The 20,152-nt window shown below is 43.0% G+C and overlaps 1 protein-coding gene across 1 annotated transcript in view; it reads right to left on the bottom strand.

Annotated features, from left to right (window-relative positions):
• Positions 1-20,152, bottom strand: part of ABHD3 (abhydrolase domain containing 3, phospholipase) — a 59,624-nt gene that overhangs the window by 20,845 nt on the left and 18,627 nt on the right. The window contains exon 4 of the mRNA XM_040264716.1: positions 17,057-17,102. Coding sequence (XP_040120650.1) covers positions 17,057-17,102 — 46 coding nt within the window. The remainder of the gene's footprint in view (positions 1-17,056; positions 17,103-20,152) is intronic.

Below are 20,152 nucleotides of genomic sequence, written 5' to 3' on the forward strand. Positions count from 1 at the left end.
GACGCTTACTCCTTGGAAAGAAAGTTATGACCAACCTAGACAGCATATTGAAAAGCAGAGATATCACTTTGCCAACAACAGTCCATCTAGTCAAGGCTATGGTTTTTCCAGTGGTCATGTATGGATGTGAGAGTTGGACTGTGAAGAAAGCTGAGTGCTGAAGAATTGATGCTTTTGAACTGTGGTGTTGGAGAAGACTCTTGCAAGTCCCTTGGACTGCAAGGAGATCCAACCAGTCCATTCTAAAGGAGATCAGTCCTGGGTGTTCACTGGAAGGGCTTATGCTGAAGCTGAAACTCCAATACTTTGGGCACCTCATGTGAAGAGTTGACTCATTGGCAAAGACCTTGATGCTGGGAGGGATTGGGGGCAGGAGGAGAAGGGGATGACAGGATGAGATGGCTGGATGGCATTACCGACTCAAAGGACATGAGTTTGAGTGAACTCCAGGAGTTGGTGATGGACAGGGAGGCCTGGAGTGCTGTGATTCATGGGGTCGCAAAGAGTCAGACACGACTGAGGGACTGAACTAAACTGAACTGATCAGACTCCTCAGATATCAAGTAGTGCTGATGGAAAATCCAGGCCTCACTATATCCCCTTGTGAGGTTCTTAACCCAACCACTCTCCTGCCTACACCCGAGGGCTCTCTCCCCTTTCACTCTTGCCTAGAAACCTTGGACCAATGGACAAAACCCCAAGAGGGATTGTCAGAAGATCCTCTGACCAATCCTGAGGAAATCTGGTACACTGATGGAAGTAGCTTTGTCTTGGATGGAAAAAGAAGAGCCAGATATGCAGTAGTCTCCAATTTTGAGACTATAGAGGCTAAACTAGGTACTTTGCTACCAGGTACTTTAGCCCAATTAGCTAAGCTCATAGCCCTGACTCTAGCTTTAGAGCTGGGAGAAAGAAAGAGTAGCCATTTACACTGACTCCAAGTATCCTTTTCTGGTGCTACATGCACATGCTGCTATTTGGAAAGAAAGAGGCCACTTGACCACCCAAGGGTCCCCAATCAAATATGGTGATCAAATCCTTAGACTTGGAGGTAGTCCATCTGCCCACTTAGGTTTCAGTCTCCCACTGTAAAGGACACCAAAAAGGGGAGCATGGAAGTGGCACGGGGAAACCAAGCAGCTGATCAGGCAGCTAAGAGAGCAGCATTACAGAACAATGACCAATAGGGGTTGCCACCTTAGTTCCACAGACTAATTTGCCAGAAACTCCTTCATATACTGAAGGTGAGACTCTTAAAGCTAAGAGTAAGGGCTTTCAAGATCATATGGGGTGGTTCCAAAAGGAGGGACTCCTTTTTCTGCCTGGGAACCTCCAATGGAATTTGGTTAACTGCTTACATGCCACCACTCATTTAGGGGAAAAGACCCTCCAAAGATTACTAGAAAGATCCTTCAGAGGAACAGGTCTCCAAATGACTATAAGGCAAGTGGTCTCCTCTTAGCCCACTTGCCAATTTAACAACACCCAAGGAGCTCAAAGATCCCAGCTGGCCCATCCCGTCCAATGACGTGGGACCTACCCAGGAGAGGACTGGCAGGTGGATTTCACCCAGATGCCAGTTTCTCCAGGGTATAAATACCTATTAGTCATGATAGATACATTCACAGGATGGATTGAAGGCTTTCCCACCCAGACTGAGAGGGCTGAGAAGGTGGTAAAAAAATCTGCTCCATGAAATCATTCCGAGATTTGGTCTTCCCAGGTCATTACAAAGTGACAATAGGACATCATTTACTTCTAAAGTCACCCAAGGGGTCTCTACAGCATTGGGCATTACTTATTATCACCATTGTACCTGGAGGCCTCAGTCTTCAGGAAAAGTAGAAAGAGCCAACCAATTCTTAAAATCAGTGATAAAAAAGATAACCCAGGAGACTTCCCTGGGATGGAAGGGAGCTTCCATACCAATAGCTTTCCTCCACACCCATACTGCCCCTAAGGAATAGGTTGGTCTTGGTCCTTATGAGATGCTATATGGGAGACCTTTTGTTTATGTCAATGACCTCTTCCTAGATCCAGAGGCTCAGACTCTCCAGTCTTATAGCATGGCCATTGGTCAATTCCAACAGGACATACACTTGTGGGGTGTGAACCAGGACCCAAAAGATTCTAACGAGTCACCACTATATGCTCCAGGGACTCAAGTCCTAACTAAAGTCTGTAAAGATGGCCTCAACTCCAGCCCACATGGAAGGGCTCCTACCCTGTAATACTTTGTACCCCTATAGCAGTCAAAGTACCAGATGACTCCTGGATTCACTACTCACGAGTCAAGCCGTAGAAGAAAACAGAAGAGGACACTCAATACACCTGTGAGCCCCTGGGGGATCTCAGATTCCTATTCAGGACTACAAATGAGTGCCATTCTAATGAACACACCCAAAATCTGGTTTCTGGGGGTAAGATTTCTCAGGACTGCTCTAAAGAGCCAATGGCTTGGCAGGGGTTGTACTCCAAAACAGACAGGAGATAGATCTTCTGATCCCTGAATAAGAAGGCACTTGAGCCATCCTGGCAATGGGAATTTGGAGTTGACTAATGCCCCTACCAGTCCTTGTTATGCCATATTGATGCTGCTTATGATTGCTCCATGTATTATCAATTGTCCAACCTGTTTTGTCTCAGCCCAGGTCAACAAGCTACAACATGCAGAGCCAGTTCAACAAGGATATATAAAACTACCGCTAACCACGGAAAATATCACTAACCGTTAGCTGGACACTACTATAAGGATTCTGAGGCCAGAGACTAGAAAAGCGGGGAGGCCCAATGCCCCTCGCCATCCCAGTTCAGCAGGAAGTAGCCAGAAAGACCTCGACGCCCCTATTCCCAAAGAATTGGGCCTCCCATCTCTTGAGGGGGGAATGTTAGGTAGTTAGAATAGGAAAAAGGAGTCCAGAATGGCAGTGGCTAAAAGACAAGGAAGGGAAAAGCCTGTGAAAATAGAAGAAAAGAAGGTCCGAGGACTGGAGCGAGGACCTCAGGTAGAACAAACAGCACTCCTGGCTGGCCCAGTTACATAGGGCAGGCCCATGGGGAGGAAAAAACATATAAAAAGAGGAGCCAAAGGGCCGGGGGCTGGGGGGGGGGGGCGTCTCTCTCCCACGCGCCCGTGCTCTCTCTCTCTCCTCTTCGCGTCTTTTGGTTCCGCATGCCCTCAGGCCTCGAGGACATATTTTCCTTTATCTAAATAAAACTGTGCTGTAACACTATCTGAGATCTGTGATGCGCCAAGGGCTTTAACGTCTGTCGCTTGAAATTTTTGTTGTGATGAGACAAAACCGAGGAAATTACACTCCCCTAACAGATCAAAGCTCCCGGCATTCTGAAACTCAGCACACCCAGAGCCTTTCTGGCATCATCTGCCTGGTTCCAGCCCTTCCCTAGGCTCCCATGATGACTGTGTCCCGTCTTCCTCTGGCTGCCAGCTTTCCATTTCCTGCCAGTTCCTGTCATTCTTCCTACCACCCCAAAAGGGAGAATTCAGTTCTGGAAGTTCTGTCATAGGCCTGCATCTGCTCATTCTCTGGTCCACACCCAGTTCTTGGAGGTCTCATTTACCTTCACAGCTTCACCAGCTACCTCTTGTTTAGGCACTCAGTAGTGTCTAACTCTTTCCGACTCCATGGACTGCAGCATGCCAGGCTTCCCTGTCTTTCACTATCTCCTGGAGTTTGCTCAAACTCACGTGCATTGAGTCGGTGAAACTATCTAGCCATCTCATCCTCTGCCACCCCCTTCTCCTGTTGCCTTCGGCTGCAACTAAACCTGAATCTCCAGGCTCTTCCTTCTTCCTGAGCTCCAGATGCAAATTCTAAAGTTCTAGAAGTAAAGTACTAGAGAAGGCAATGGCACCCCACTCCAGTACTCTTGCCTGGAAAATTCTATGAACGAAGGAGCCTGGTGGGCTGCAGTCCATGGGGTCGCTAAGAGTCGGATACGACTGAGCGACTTCCCTTTCACTTTTCACTTTCATGCACTGGAGAAGGAAATGGTAACCCACTCCAGTGTTCTTGCCTGGAGAATCCCAGAGACGGGGGAGCCTGGTGGGCTGCCGTCTATGGGGTCGCACAGAGTCGGACACGACTGAAGCGACTTAGCAGCAGCAGTAGAAGTAAAGTACTATCTACTTCAAACTCAGAATGCCCCAAAGCAAACCCTTTTATCTCTTCATGAAAATTCCGAATGCTTCCCCTAACTTCCCGTTTTCCTGTGAACTACGTCTGCATTTTCTTAGTTAAAACTGTGGGTGACATTGCCTTCTTCCTTTCCCTTAACCCACAGTCAATACACTTCCAAGTCCCAGAGCTTCTTCCTCTCCAGAATCTTTGCAGAACACACAGGCAAGCCCTTCTTTCTACTCGAGTAAAGACCTGGTATGTTAGATTCTCTCAGAAGGCCCCTGGGACAAAGGTGAGTGGTTCATTTGAAGATATAGCAGCAAGTGGGACCAAGGGAGTGGTGAGTGAGTCAGGAAGAGTAGGAAGCAATCAGGAATGTTAGCCAGCAGTTTGTGGCTGTGTCTGACTGGGACTCAATCCCATTGGTGCACTTTGGGAGACTGTTGAACAAAGCTGAAAGTCATCTCAACCGAGTGGCAAAGGAGCTGGGTTATTGATCCACCAGGAAATGGCAACCCACTCCAGTATTCTTGCCTGGGAAATCTCATGGGCAGAGGAGCCTGGCGGGCTACAGTCCATGGGGTCGCAAAGAGGCAGACACGATTTAGCGACTAAGCACGCACAGTTAACTTCACCATTGGTGGAAGGCATCCTGGAGATTAACCCCCTGGCACCTGGTCTGTCCTCAGTAGCCTTCTGTGGCTAGAGGAGGCCCTCCCCAACGCCCCCGTTGGAGATGTGAGTGCCTGCAGTAGGAAGCCATCAGGTAGGCTAGATGGGAATGGTACATATCAAGAGGAAAAAGTCGTGGGAGTGGTGTGGCACCAGCCTTCTCAGCTCCCAGACCTTTGTATCTTTCACTTGGACCATGAGGTGATACCCTCTGACATGGTTAACTCCCAGCCTTTCCTAATAACCATCCATAATCACACATCCCACTCACTGCAAGATTAATCTTCTTAGAGAACATTTCCAGCTCTAATCAGGACAGAGTTTCTGATTAAAATGCTCCATTAGCTTTCCATTGCTGACTGAATTAAATACAAAGTCCCCTGTTAAGGCCCTTCATAATATGCCCAGTCACTTTTCCAGCCCTGTGTTTCACTATTCCTCCATCTGTATGGATTCTGGTCTATGGACCCTGCCCCTCTCTTGTCTGCTAAGTCTCTCAATACCCTTGCAACCTATGTAAACTTCTGCCACAAGCCCTGCAAGGTCAGCTCTGCCTGTGGAAATCATGCCTTGACCTAATTCAAAAAACGTCAGACCAAAGGTCAGACTTGGCCCCTGTTATCCCAAGGAACTCACAGCCTTTCCCAATTCTATCCCAACTTGTCCTGGCCAGCCTGCTCCGAGCCCTTGTGATGTATGTGAGGTTCTCTCTCTTACTATCTTGCTCTTCTCCGTCTCGAACAGTCATTAAACACTTGTCAGATTACACGGAAACACACAGGATGGAAAATGAGATGATCTGGTAACTTCAGACATGCAAAACTATGTAGTTATATCACACAACCTCTTGCTACTTGACGGGGCTCCAACAGGAAACATCATATGCTTTCTTCATAGGCCTTCACTCCCACTAAAGAAAGAATTCATCTAGGACACACAGCGAAGACATTTTTGGGGGGTAATACATCAAGTTGGTAGGTCTGGCAGAAATTTTATTCAGATTTGAAGATATAATTTTACAGCATCTTTTAAATTAACTGGAGGATGATTACTTTACAATATTGTGTTGGTTTCTGCCATACAGCAACATGAATATACACATGCCCCCTCCCTTTTGAACCTCCCTCCCACTTCCCACCCCATACCAACCCTTTAGGTTGCCACAGAGCATCAGATTTGAGCTCCAAGCTTCATGCAGCGAATTTCCGCAGGCTATCTATTTTACATATGATGATGCATGCATTTCAGTGCTACTCTCTCAATCTGCCTCACTCTCCTTTCTCTGCTGTGTCTGCAAGTCAGCTCTTTATGTCTCTGTCTCTTTCACTGCCCTGCAAACAGGTTCATCAGTACCATCTTTCTAGATTACACATATATGTGTTAATAAATGATATTAACATCTTTTTAGATAAAACATGTTAGTTAATTCTCTTCTTCCCAACCCAGGGATTGAACCCAGGCCTCCTGCATTACAGGCAGGCTCTTTACCGTCTGAACCACCAGGGAAGCCCCAGTTGCTGAGTGAAGTCACTCAGTCGTGTTCGACTCTTTGCGACCCCATGGACTATAGCCCACCAGGCTCCTCCATCCGTGGAATTTTCTAGGCAAGAGTACTGGAGTGGGTTGCCATTTCCTTCTCCAGGGGATCTTCCCGAGCCAGGGATCAAACCCGGGTCTCCCGCATTGTGGGCAGACGCTTTACCATCTGAGCTACCAGGGAATCCCACTAGCAACTATCATATTGCAGTCATCCTTGCCTTATTTCATGCTTCCAGAAAAGAGGTAAAGTAAGCCACATCTAATCACTAAAGGAAGAAAGAATGACCTGGCAGGATTCAATTGAGTGATGAACTCCTTTTATAGTGAAAAGAGGATGAGAAAGGTATTCTTAAAAAATGCAGAAAAATCTAAAGGAGAGATAACGTTCAAGCAGACACTGGACACAAGTATTTTTACAAGTTAGATAGAATAATTTGATGATAATTACAAACCAAGATTATACATATTGTTCAACTGCAACTACAATCAGAGAGAAACAATAGTAATTTCTTAAATGGCTATTAGAGTTAATTTTCTTTTTTTTTTTTAACACCAAAACATTTCATATTGGGATATAGCTGATTAACAATGTTGTGATAGTTTCAGGTGAACAGGGAAGGGACTCAGCCATACATAAACAGGTAACCATTCTCCTTCAAACCCCTTCCCATCCATGCCAGCACATAACACTGAGCAGATTTCCATATGCTATACAATAGGATTTTGTTAGTTATCCATTTTAAATTAAGCAGTGTGTACATGACTGTCAGAAGTTAGTTTTTAAAAAAAGCCTTGATGAGAATAATGTAGTAAAATTAATTACAAATTATTTATACATAATAGATCAGAAAAGAATAAAGCATAGATTTTATATTTATCTATGAATGATATCTAATTTACTCATAACTTCCAAAAAGTAGACACAGTGATTTCTCCTTATCCCAAAAGAGAATTTTCTTGTCCTGATGTAGAAGTCATTTGTTTTATAAAATGCAAATTTCATTTTAAAAATGTGGGGAGTATAGAAAAATTAAAATTCACCCTGTTAATCGGATAGCCTGACTCTCCCTAGCTATTCTGGGAACAGATTAATTTGTTAATCTGAAGAAAAAGCCATAACCCGGGACCTTTCAATGCCTGCCGCATTTCCTACATTGAACCAGGCCAGCTCATAAAAAGAGTTCAGTTTTCTATCCAGAAAAAAATAAAACTGGAAAAGGTACACAAATATGTTTTTTAAAATCACTTACATTTCACATTTACTCTAATGTCTTGGTAAACACCAAGAGCTTAAGATATTTCATTTTACAGTCTTCTTCTTACTAGTATTTAAAGGTCTGTGCTTAAATAAACTGTGAAATCTTGCGTGGATGTAGGCTACCCCAAAAGGGATAATCCATTTATAATAGGACTAACTATGCTTCTGTCAACTACAAATTGGCACTTACCAATGGCATTGCCAACAACTGAAAAACAAAGGCGTTTGCCAACTGCCTCTTCGGAGATTGAGCCCCATGTTGCTATAGCTGTTGACCTGCAACAACCCCTGCGGGAGTTCAGGGGAGTGAGGCACTCTGGGTTCCAGGGAATCTGGTGGACTTTAGATAGTTAGATGTTTTTAGGAACAGATTTTATGATCTCTTTCCTTGCATCTGCTCATATCTAGAGAAGCACTAAATCCCTCATGGTGACATCAGACTCTCATGACTAGCAAAAAACCTTTTGTAAAATGCGTGCTTCATGGTACTGAACTCCCCCTTCAACAAAACCTTATATATTGACTTTCCCCCACTAGCCACTTTGGAGCAGTCTCTCAGAGCTATCTGGGATGCAGCTTCCCGGGCTGCAGTCCTCATTTTGCCACAAATAAAACTTAACTCACAACTCTAAAGTTGTACATCATTTTTAGTTGACACTTCTTAACTGCTCTCCACGTTTTTGTTGTTGTGTTGTTTTCTTTTCACTCAGTCTACTCCCAGTCCAGTACTTAGTGAGCTGCCCAAATCATTCTTAGGAAAACTGACCCTATTTCTGGAAGCTGAGTTTGTTAAATAAGGAGTCAGAGAAAACAAATGCATGTCCATCTCTAAGCAAAACCAGCTCTGTAATGAATAATCATTTCACTACCACGGATAGACATACAAAATCACCAGGTAGCTAAATATGCCTGAGAATTCATTAATTATTTAAAATAACCAACCACAAAACAAAGGGCCCCAGGAAATATCCTGGCCAACTCTGAGGCCCAGATAGCCCATACGCCCTGTTCCTGCTAACATTCTGGATGGCTATCACACATGCTTATGCAGTCATGCTGCAAAGCAACTCCAATAAATGAGCACAGTTTGTTAGTGGCTTAGAGCAGGTCAGCCACACAGACAGGAGTTCTCAGATCAGGATCCTAAGAAACCTGGGACTCCCCACCACCTCACAGTGATTTTCAGCCCAGCCTACAGAAAGAGGGCGTTAGGACAAAAACAGACCGGGGGACTCCACCCCAGGTCAAACGAATCAGAATCTTTGGAGGATGGCATTCAGAGATCAGAGGTTTTTTGAAGTTCTCCAGAGGATCCTACTGTGCAGCCAGGGCTGAGAAACAACTGCTCAAAGGGAATAAAGAACCAGAGTGAGAGCTGAGCCAAGAGAGGAGGAGGCTGCAGGGACAAGAATGACAAAGCCTACCTAGAGTGACTGGGAAGAGGAACGTCTAGTTCTACAGGGATTGCCTGCAGCGCAGGGAGAAGTACTGCTAAACAGCTCACAGCAAAACCCCTGGCGGCTCAGACGGTCAAGAATTTGCCTGCAATGCAAGAGACCCGGGTTCTATCAGAAAGAACCCCTGAAGAAGGAAATGGCAACCCACTCCAGTATTCTTGCCTGGAGAATCCCATGGACAGAGGAGCCTGGCCAGCTACAGTCTGTGGGGTCACAAAGAGTTGAACATGACTGACTAACACGGCACAAAGAAACACTTCAATAAATGGTAGCTGGTTAGCACATCACTGTTACTCCTAATTATAACTGTTATTCCTTAAAGATATACCATTCCTAAAATTCTTTTTTAAACTTATTTTTAATTGGATGATAATTGCTTTACAACATTGTGCTGGTTTCTGCCGTACAACAACATGAATCAGCCGTAAGTGTACATATATCCCCTCCCTCTGGAACCTTCCTCCTACCCCACCCCCACATCCCACTCCCCTTAGTTGTTGTTCAGTAGCTAAGTTGTATCTGACTCTTTGCAGCCCCACGGACTGCAGCATGTTGGGTTCCTCTGTCCATAGGATTTCCCACCCCTCTAGGTTGTCACAGTCCCCATGGCATGCTGGAGTCCATGGGGTCACAAAGAGTAAGGCACTACTTAAAAGACTGAACAACAGGTTGTCACAGAGCAACAGGCTGAGCGCCCTGTGTTATACAGCAACTTCCCTCTAGATAGTTCACTGAAAATTGTTTAAATATAGAGAAGTGTACAATCTTTTGCACACCCACCAAGAGTTGATATTAGTGAGTGATATCACCTCATAACATTGATAATACCGAGATATTATAAGATATTACTGAACTGTACCTATCAGTGCTAGAAGAAAATTCTAAAGGATTCAACACACTCATATCCACAGGTGACTGATGACCTTCCGGGGTTGCTGTGATAGGTCGCAGAAGAGGCTATCTGGGGAAGCATTTAGGAAAGAGCAAACGTGGGTGGCACACGATGGCTGGGTATGGGAAAGGGGGTGCCTGAAGGTGAGAGTCTGAACTGTGCCCCGGCCAGCCCTGCACTGTATGCTCCTCCTCCCTAAGACTAGCAAGTCCTTTATCCCTTGTGAATTTCCCAAATCCCTCCCTACCCCATTAACTTCCAAGGTGGAAAAGCTCAGCAGGGAACAAGAGCAGATTTCTCTAGATCTGAGTCCTTAATTAACCACCCAAAGCATCGGAGATTAAGGCAAGATCCCCTCTCTTTGAAAACCTTCTTTATCTACCTCCAGCTTTTCAGCCTGACTTGACCAAAAGCCAGAGCTGAAATGTTAAGACACTGGACAGTTGGGAGTTCCTGCCCTAAGACCATTAATCAGCTTTACAACCTCAGGCCTGTCAGCCCACTTCTCCAGAGGTGTCCTCATTTATTAAATGAGGGTTTTTTTCGTGTGTGTGGTTTTTTTTTTTTTTTTTTTTGATTAGAGGGTCCCTGAAGCAGAGCTACTTAAAGTGCCAGGCCAGGGTGAGATAAGGGGCTGATGTCAGAATGTAAATCAGTGCGCTGCTTCTCTCACCCGAAGAGTGTTTCTATGAGAAAAAACAATCAGCTCACCTCGGAGCTGAAGTTGGCTCACATTCTCTCATCCTGTCAGCGATGGTGTCTGATAGTTTGAAAACTGGAAGTTGGCCCAGAGACCACCTTTTGAGTAGCATGGTTTTAAAGCATTTTCTGGGCTTCCCTGGTGGCTCAGACGGTAAAGAATCCACCTGCAACCCGGGAGACCTAGGTTGGATCCCTGGGTTGGGAAGATCTCCTGGAGGAGGGCATGGCAACCCATTCCAGTATTCTTGCCTGGAAAATCCCCATGGACAGAGGAGTCTGGCAGATTGCAGTCCATGAGATTGCAAAGAGTCAGACATGACTGAACGACTTTCACTCAAAGTATTTAAAAGTATTTTCTGGCTTCTGCTCCACTGTTGAGCCTCCCCGAAACCCACTGAACCAGCTCTAACTTGAACTGGAAAGTACTTGAAGGAGGCTTTTCTCTTTTTTAAAAATATTTATTTATTTTTATTTATTTGGCCATGTCAGGTCTTAATTGCAGCATGTAGGATCTAGTTCCCTGACCAGAGATGGAACCCAGGCTCCCTGTAATAGGAAAACGGAGTCTTAACCACTGGACTACCAGGGAAGTCCTAAGGCTTTTCTTTTTAAGAACTTTATGAGGTGTGGTTCACTTAGCATACACTTCACCCATTTAAGATGTGCTTTTTTAAAGTATATTTAGAATTGTACAACTGTCATCACAATTTTAGAACATTTTCATCACTCCCCAAAGAAACCCTCCACCATTAGCAGTCACTTCCGCTTCCTCAGCCCAAGGCAGCCACTAATCTACTTTCCATCCTACAGATCTGTGTATTTGGAAAATTTTGTATAAATGAAATCATATAGTATGTGATCTTTTATCCAGCTTCTTTCACTTAGCATAATGTTCTCAAGTCTCTTTCATATTGTGGCATGTATCAGCACTTTATTCACTTTTCAATGCTGAATAGCAATCCATGAGCTAGCTGTATCACATTTTATTTATCCACTTGTCTGTTGATGGACATCTGTTACCTTCCTTCTTTTGGTTATTATGAATGTGTGTGTGTGCTTAGTTGTGTCTGACTCTTTGAGACCCCATGGACTGTAGCCCACCAGGCGCCTCTCTCCATGGGATTCTCCAGGCAAGAATACTGAGTGGGTTGCCATTTCCTCCTCCAAGAGATCTTCCCGACCCAGGGATCAAACCCTCATCTCGTACATCTCCTGCATTGGCAGACGGATACTTTACTACTATCGCCACCTGGGAAGCCTGGTTACTATGAATAACGCTGCCATAAATATGTGTGTACAAGTTATTGTATGAATAAATATTTTCATTTCTTGTATATATACCTAGGATGGCATTGCTGGATCATACAGCAAACTCAATTTTTCAGTTTTTGAGAAACTCCCAGAATATGTTCCAAAGTGGCTGAGAGGGTTTTCTGGTTGGGTTTAGGGACATGGAAATCTGCATAACCCTATAAATAAAAGGAGAGGGAGTGTAACCTTTAACAAACTCAGGTTTCACTGAGTTCTTTGTAAATCATCATTCCTAAACTAAGCTGGAAACATGACAGTTTCCAAAGTAATCACTAATCTGAGGAAGTTTGTGTATAACTTGGCTTCCTGGATTCCTGATCTTGAAAACCAACCCTGCAGAAAATCGAGAAAAGGCACTGTCCACCTTGAGGGTGCCTGCAGGGATATCTGAGGATTAGTCTACTAAGACTGGGACTCTCTGTCTTCCACAGCTCAGAGGCCCAGAGAGGGAAAAGTGCAGGCTTCTCATTTCCCAGCCAGCAAGGCTTCTGGCTTTCTCTCAATCCTGCAAAGACTAATTAGAAATAAGGACAATATGGTGCTGGAAGATTTCTACTTTCTTATTCTGCTTTGCAGGGGCCATAACCACCCCTATAAATTCTAAGTATATCACTAACTTATTTCAGCAAATCTTTTCCTCTTGCTTTTCTTCCACCCCAAGAGAATGGCTTACCCTAAATTCCATGTCACCTTTGCTAACTCTCTTGGATTAATTTCAGTGAGTCAGTTCCTCTCCCTGTTTGATCTTTGCTGACTCATCTCTTGTTCTTTATTATGACTACCCTAAAGTCTTACTTACTCTGGTCTGGGCTATATTCAGTTCTTTCTGGAACAGGGAAGGTATAAATACTTATAGAGTTACTCTAGTCTGAAACAGTCATTGTTCATAGCTCTAAGGCAGAAAGAAGAAAGGCTCTCAAGAGCTCTCAGTATCAAAGCCAGCTCTAACAATCAATATTGGCAATTCATTTTTTTTGATCCATTTGCGTACAAATGTATATTAAATTATATTTCATTTTTTGTTGTTGTTCAGTCACTAAGTCATGTCCCACTCTTTTTGATCCCATGGACTGTAGCAGGCTTCCCGTCCTTCACTATCTCTCAGAATTTGCTCAAACTCACGTCCCCTGAGTCAGTGATGCCATCCAATCATCTCATCCTTTGTTGCCCCCTTCTCCTCTTGCCTTCAATTTGTCCCAGCATCAGGGTATTTTCCAATAAGTCGGCTTTTCTCATCAGGTGGCCAAAGTACTGGAGCTTCAGTTTCAGCATCAGCCTTTCCAATTTAGGGTTGATTTCCTTTAGGATTGACTGGTTTGATCTCCTTACTGTCCAAAGGACTCTCAAGAGTCTTCTTTAGCACCACAGTTCGAAAGCATCAATTCTTCAGTGCTTAGCCTTCTTTATGGTCCAACTCTCACATCCATATATGACTACTGGAAAAACCATAGCTTTGACTATATGAACTTCATCGGCAAAGTGATGTATCTGCTTTTTAATACACTGTCTAGGCTTGTTATAGCTTTTCTTCCAAGGAACAAGCATCTTTTAATTTCATGCCTGCAGTCACCATCCGCAGTGATTTTGGAACCCAAGAAAATAAAATCTGTCACTGCTTCCACTTTTTCCCTTTCTATTTGCCATGAAATGATGGGACCAGATGCCATGATCTTAGTCATTATGTTTAAGTCATTTGATATCCTATTCATTTTAAAGTTAGATTGAATTAGTGTTTAGGATACAGATATTTGCGGGGGGTATCAGTTCATCAGAATTAACCAAGGCACTGTAAAAGACGCCAGAGACCAAGCTTCTCTTATCCTGTTGTTGTCCTGCTTAGAACTCAGTGAGTTATTTACAAGTGAAAAAAAAAAAATTGTCTAATTACTATCCCTTTGTAAAATCTCCCGAAGTATTCTTGTGGAGACTTTTAAAAAAAATCTATGCAAGTTTATGGGGCTTTCCCAGTGGTTCAGAGGTAAAGAATCTGTCCGCAGTGCAGGAGACTCAGGTTTGGTCCCTGGGTTGGGCAGATCCCCTGGAGGAAATGGCAACCCACTCCAGTATTCTTGCCAGGAAAATCCCAGGGACAGAGGAACCTGGCAGGCAGAGTTGAACACGACTGAGCATGTAGGTGCAAATTTATGGCTCAAAGTTACTGGGTTGCTGTCTTCTTTCAAAGTAAATTTCTAATTAAATGTAAATGCTCAGGGCAGAAGTCTTCCCAGGCTCCCTCCTCTTCATCTTTTTCTCTCCTCCTTCCTGTTTGTTGTATTCGAAGAGTCTATCCTTTGCTAGACCAACGGTTCCTAAGCAATCTCACCTACTCCTGACCTCCTGGTTCCACTGTATACCCATAATCCATGATGCCTTTCTCCACCCTGTATGTCTCTTCTGACAGCCAGTCTAGTACATCTGAGTGTTTACGAGAAATTTCCACCCGGATGACATCAAAGCATCCCCAACATCTAAAACTGAACTTCTTATTTTCATAACACCAAAATGTTGTAAACTGTCCTACATTTTCTATTTCGGCAAATATTACCCCTCACCATATTAGCCTTTTACAATTCAGCAAAACTAGACATGCTGACGTTGACTCCCTTCTCTCCACTTCCAACAATACAATGAATACTATTCTTTCTGCCCCAGAAAAACCCCTCATTTCTGTTCTCTCCCCCTACCTCTACATTCACACTCTGGATTGTTGTTTGGTTGCTCAGACCAGGTAGGCTGACTGTGTGCTTATGTTCTTGACGTTTGCTGTTTGCTGTCCAACACTTTTGCAACCCTATGGACTGTAGCCCAGCAGGCTCCTCTGTCCATGAGATTTCCCAGGCCAGAATACTGGAGTGGGTTGCCATTCCCCCATGAGATTTCCCAGGCAAGAATACCGGAGTGGGTTGCCATTCCCTCCTCCAGGGGATCTTCCCGACCCAAGGATCGAACCTGCATCTCCTGCACTGGCAGGTGGATTCTTTACCACTGAGCCACCAGGGAAGCCCCTCACACTCTGAATAGATCTTTAGTAATTGCCAAGCCTCCAAGCCTCCTTCCCCTCCATCACTTTTCTGCTGTGGTTTTCTTTCTAAAACTAAGTTATTTTATATGTCAGTTATACATCCATAAAAGAAACTTCAGAAAGAGTCAATGGTTCAACACTAGGTTCCTTGGGGTTCTCCACGTAACTCTTCAAAATCTGGCCCTCCCTTTCTGGGAGAATTCCTAGCACTTCTTGAGCAATAAGAAGGAGAACAGCACAAACATCAAGAACATAAGCACACAGTCAGCCTACCTGGTCTGAATCCTGGCTCTGAATTTCTTGGTGAGGGCACATTCTTAGCCTGCTTGTGCCTCATTTTCTTCATCTAGAAAATGGGGATCATGTGGCTATGCTCACCTAAATCACAGGGTTGTTTCTATTGCTGAACATCAAAAGGAAAAGACATAACTGATATACTCTAAGGACTGAATAAACATTAAAGAAAATGATCACCATCGTTATCCCTCCACGAATAAGGACTTGCTGTCCACACTCTTTACCATCTCGTTCTTTATGCTGAGAAAGCTTCTCTCTCCCCTCTGCTGGTTCAATACCATAAACTTTAAGATCCAGCTCAAACCCACCTCCAATGTTATGTTCTCTCACCTCCCCCAGGAGTTAGTTACTCCTTCCCTCTAATCTCTGTAGCCTTAATACACCTTTTTTTGTGGTCACAGTTAGCACCGTACTATGTGTATTTGTATATATCTCTTGTAACTTATGTACCCTCTGTTGCAACTCAAGTTTCCTAAGAAAGGGCTAGGGCTGTGTGTAATTATGTGTGTACTCCTCACTATGGCCTTGTACAGGTACCTGATTTAATAGGCATACAACACAGCTTTGCTGAACAAACAGATCCTTTGTTCTCATTTTATGGGACCAAATGGCCTTTACTTTTCAGCGTGTCATTTTCTTGAGAGCCTAAGACCATGCCTTTCCCAGCTTTGTGTCCTCTAAGCATCTGGAAGGACACACAGCAGACAGGAGCTGTTCAGAAATGACTGGCTTGGTCCAGAGCCAGTGACACATTCAAATCTTTCCCTTTAGAGTACCTACAAACTTACCTACGAGATTCCTACAGGGATGGACCAAATAAGGAAAGCGCAATCTTCACCTTCACAAGGAACTGGAGTAAGACCGTAAACACTTTATAACTTTAGCGTTTGCAATCAGGTTGATCTTGATCCCCTCCAGGATTTATCAGGCAAAGTCCAAGAGCTCTTTTCTCCCCACAAATTCTCATAATGTACCAACATAGTGACATGATCATAAACTTTTATTTCCATCATGACAATTATTTATAGTCTTAATATCATTCTCTATCAATGATTTTAAAAAAATGGTTCTTTCTATTCTGATAGAATTGCCTTTGACCTGTTGAAGTGGTGAGGGGCTAACAGTGGAAAAGCTTCAAGAAAATTTCAGTGAGTGTAATATTTCTCATTCCAACTCACAGGTAAAACACCAGATAGTGATGATTTTCCAAGAGATGCAAGAAATTCTATCCTAGCAAAAGCTTAGGGGTTAGAAAAGGGGGAAAAAAACTGATTTAAAATAATCTCTCTTCTATGTAAACTTTGGCAAGCAAATAAGCACATAACATGCAGTCAATCTATTTTACAATAACAGTAAATTTCTTACGTAAATCAAGTATTACTCTATTGGTTAATCTTTTTGGCATTAGTTAATTTTTAAAGAAAATGTGTTTTTCATTAAAAATGATGTGATAAATATTTATTGATGCTAACCTACAGTAAGTATAAAAAGTTAAGTTACGAAATAAAGCCTTATTTTAAAAAATAGAAACATGTAACATTTTAAAATTTAAATATAAGATCTGGATGGACACAGGCTAAGAGGATTCCCCTGGTTGTATAATTATGGGTTTTACAAGTTTCCTTTTTCTCCCCTTACCCGTATTTTTCCACAATGAACTTGTATTATTGATATAATAAGTTATCTTAAATCAAAAAGAGTATCTTTTGTTATAAAACTGGATTTCTTTAAAAATTAAGCTGCTGTCATTTTAAATTTACTTACCAAGAGATTCTCCCCAGCCACTCCTCTGTTGTTAAAAACGACATATCTAAAAACCAAGAGAATAATTTTTGTTATTTTTATGCATGATCTTAACAATATAATATTAAAATCCTCTTCTTGGGCCTGTATTAGAGCACTAAAAGGTTCTTAGAAATCTATTCCAAAGAAACAAGGATGCTTGATAATGTCATTAAATGCACTAAAATACATTTCTAGTTCTCTAAAGTCAACATATGAATTCAAACCAGAAAACTATATATCAGAGTGGTATTAAATTTTCCTACCAAAAGCAGAATCTTTACAACTTCTTCCTATGTAGATGTGTAGGCCTCCAATAAGTATTATTAAAACAATTCTGAATACAAGTCAAACTTAAATGTTTTTGCTTCAAATTAAAAAATGTCTTCTAACTATTCTATTTGTAACATGAAAGTGTTAGTCACTCAGTCGTGTCTGACTCTTTGTGACCACATGGACTGTAGCCCGCCAGGCTCCTCTGTCCATGGGACTCTCCAGGCAAGAATACTGGAGTGGGTTGCCAATTCCTCCTCCAGGGGATCTTCCTGACCCAGGGATTGAACCCACATCTCCTGCACTGAAGGCAGATTCTTTACTGTCTGATCCACTAGGGAATGAGCATCTATTCCTATCCTGAGAAATAGCTCTTGTCCCCTCAAAGCTCAGCAAATAGAGAGACTGGAATTTTACCTGCAGTGAAAACATCATGGCAGGTAGAACTACGAGGGACATGGCGCCTGAGCTGGAAGGCTGGGGCCCCACTATGCTGCTGCTTGGTGTTCGGCTGACCTAGGGGAGGAAAGAATAGCTCTGTGTCCTACAATCCTGTTTGCCTCTCCTGGGTCAGTGGTCATAAGTGAAGGGCTTCAGAGTAGCACTGGCTGACAGTAACTATACAAAGACCATTAGCTAATTAGTAGCAATGGTAGTTGCAACACCATGCTACCTTTACACAATTATTCTGCACTGACAAAACTTTCCCTCAACCATAACCCCAGATATGTATTTTTGCCATCCTCACACAAAATCCTGACTTGTATCTGCATGGGTTCTCTTTGGCTTAGTGAATCTATATTCATGTCAACTAAAATTCATTTTCTTTTTGTCTATCTTTAACTAATCAATCAAGATTATTTAGGTTCTAATTTAACCCTACATCCCTTTTGTCTTTTTAAAGCATTTACTATCTTTGTTTTCATGATGTATTTAACACAGAAGAAACAAATACAAAAAGCCTATAATTAAGAATATATAAAACAATTGTGTATGTACTCTAATTGCCTTCTTTCAAGGTACTGTTGATCACCATATGGTGAATTGAATATTCACTAATAAATATTCATGACTTGTATGGACTGGGTAGGGGGGTTAGATTTTACTTCAGGATGTTTTTGCAAAGGAATTCTTTCTCGCATCTGAAAGGTCATGTAGAAAGCTTTATTATGCCCTACTGAAAGAACAGGCCCTACTAAAAGGCCCTACTAACAGAGTTTTGCCAAGAAAACCCACTGGTCATAGCAAATACCCTCCTCCCACAACACAAGAGAAGACTCTACACACGGACATCACCAGATGGTCAATATCGAAATCAGATTGACTATATTCTTTGCAGCCAAAGATGGAGAAGCTGTATAGAGTTAGCAAAAGCAAGACCAGAAGCTGACTGTGGCTCAGATCATGAACTCCTTATTGCCAAATTCAGACCTAAATTGAAGACAGTAGGGAAAACCACTAGACTATTCAGATATGACCTAAATCAAATCCCTTATGATTATACAGAGGAACTGACAAATAGATTCAGGGGATTCTATCTGATAGAGTACCTGAAGAACTACGGACGTAGGTTCGTGACACCGTACAGGAAGCAGTGATTAAGACCATCCCCAAGAAAAAGAAATGCAAAAAGGCAAAATGGTTGTCTGAGGAGGCCTTACAAACAGCTATGAAAAGAAGAGAAGCAAAAGGCAGAGGAGAAAAGGAAAGATATACCCATTTGAATGCAGACTTCCAAAGAATAGGAAGTAGAGATAAGAAAGCTTTCCTCAGTGATCATTGCAAAGAAATAGTGGAAAACAACAGAATGGGAAAGACTAGAGATCTCTTCAAGAAAATTAGAGATACCAAGGGAACATTTCATGCAGATGGGCTCGATAAAGGACAGAAATGGTATGGACCTACCAAACTACTTATTTATAACCAATAGCTCCCTGGCTATGATGACTGAGAAAGACGGGTTATAACAGCTTCTAGTGACCACCTCGAAGAAGGCAATAGCACCCCACTCCAGCACTGTTGACTGGAAAATCCCATGGACGGAGGAGCCTGGTGGGCCGCAGTCCATGGGGTTGCTAAGAGTTGGACACGACTAAGCGACTTCACTTTCACTTTTCACTTTCATGCATTGGAGAAGGAAATGGCAACCCACTCCAGTGTTCTTGCCTGGAGAATCCTAGGGACGGGGGAGCCTCATGGGCTGCCGTCTATGGGGTCCCACAGAGTCGGACACAACTGAAGTGACTTAGCAGCAGCAGAGATCTCTTCAAGAAAATTAGAGATACCAAGGGAACATTTCATGCAATGATGGGCACAATAAAGGACAGAAATGGTATGGACCTAACACAAGCAGAAGTTATTAAGAGGTGGCAAGAATACACAGAAGAACTACACAAAAAAGATGTTCACGACCCAGATAATCACGATGGTGTGATCACTCATCTAGAGCCAGACAACCTGCAATGCAATGTTAAGTGGACCTTAGGCAGCATCACTACAAACAAAGCTAGTGGAGGTGATGGAATTCCCGTTGAGCTATTTCAAATCCTAAAAGATGATGCTGTGACAGTGCTGCATTCAATATGCCAGCAAATTTGGAAAACTCAGCAGTGGCTAAAGGACTAGAAAAGTTCAGTTTTCATTCCAATTCGTAAGAAAGGCAATCCCGAAGAATGCTCAAACTATCACACAATTGTACTCATCTCATACACTAGCAAAGTAATGCTCAAAATTCTCCAAGCCAGGCTTCAGTTCAGTTCCCTTGAACTGTGAACTTGTAGATGTTCAAGCTGGTTTTAGCGAAGG

The sequence above is a fragment of the Oryx dammah genome, unplaced genomic scaffold (genome assembly GCF_014754425.2).
Source record: "Oryx dammah isolate SB20612 unplaced genomic scaffold, SCBI_Odam_1.1 HiC_scaffold_22, whole genome shotgun sequence".
In the NCBI taxonomy this organism is placed as follows: domain Eukaryota; kingdom Metazoa; phylum Chordata; class Mammalia; order Artiodactyla; family Bovidae; genus Oryx; species Oryx dammah.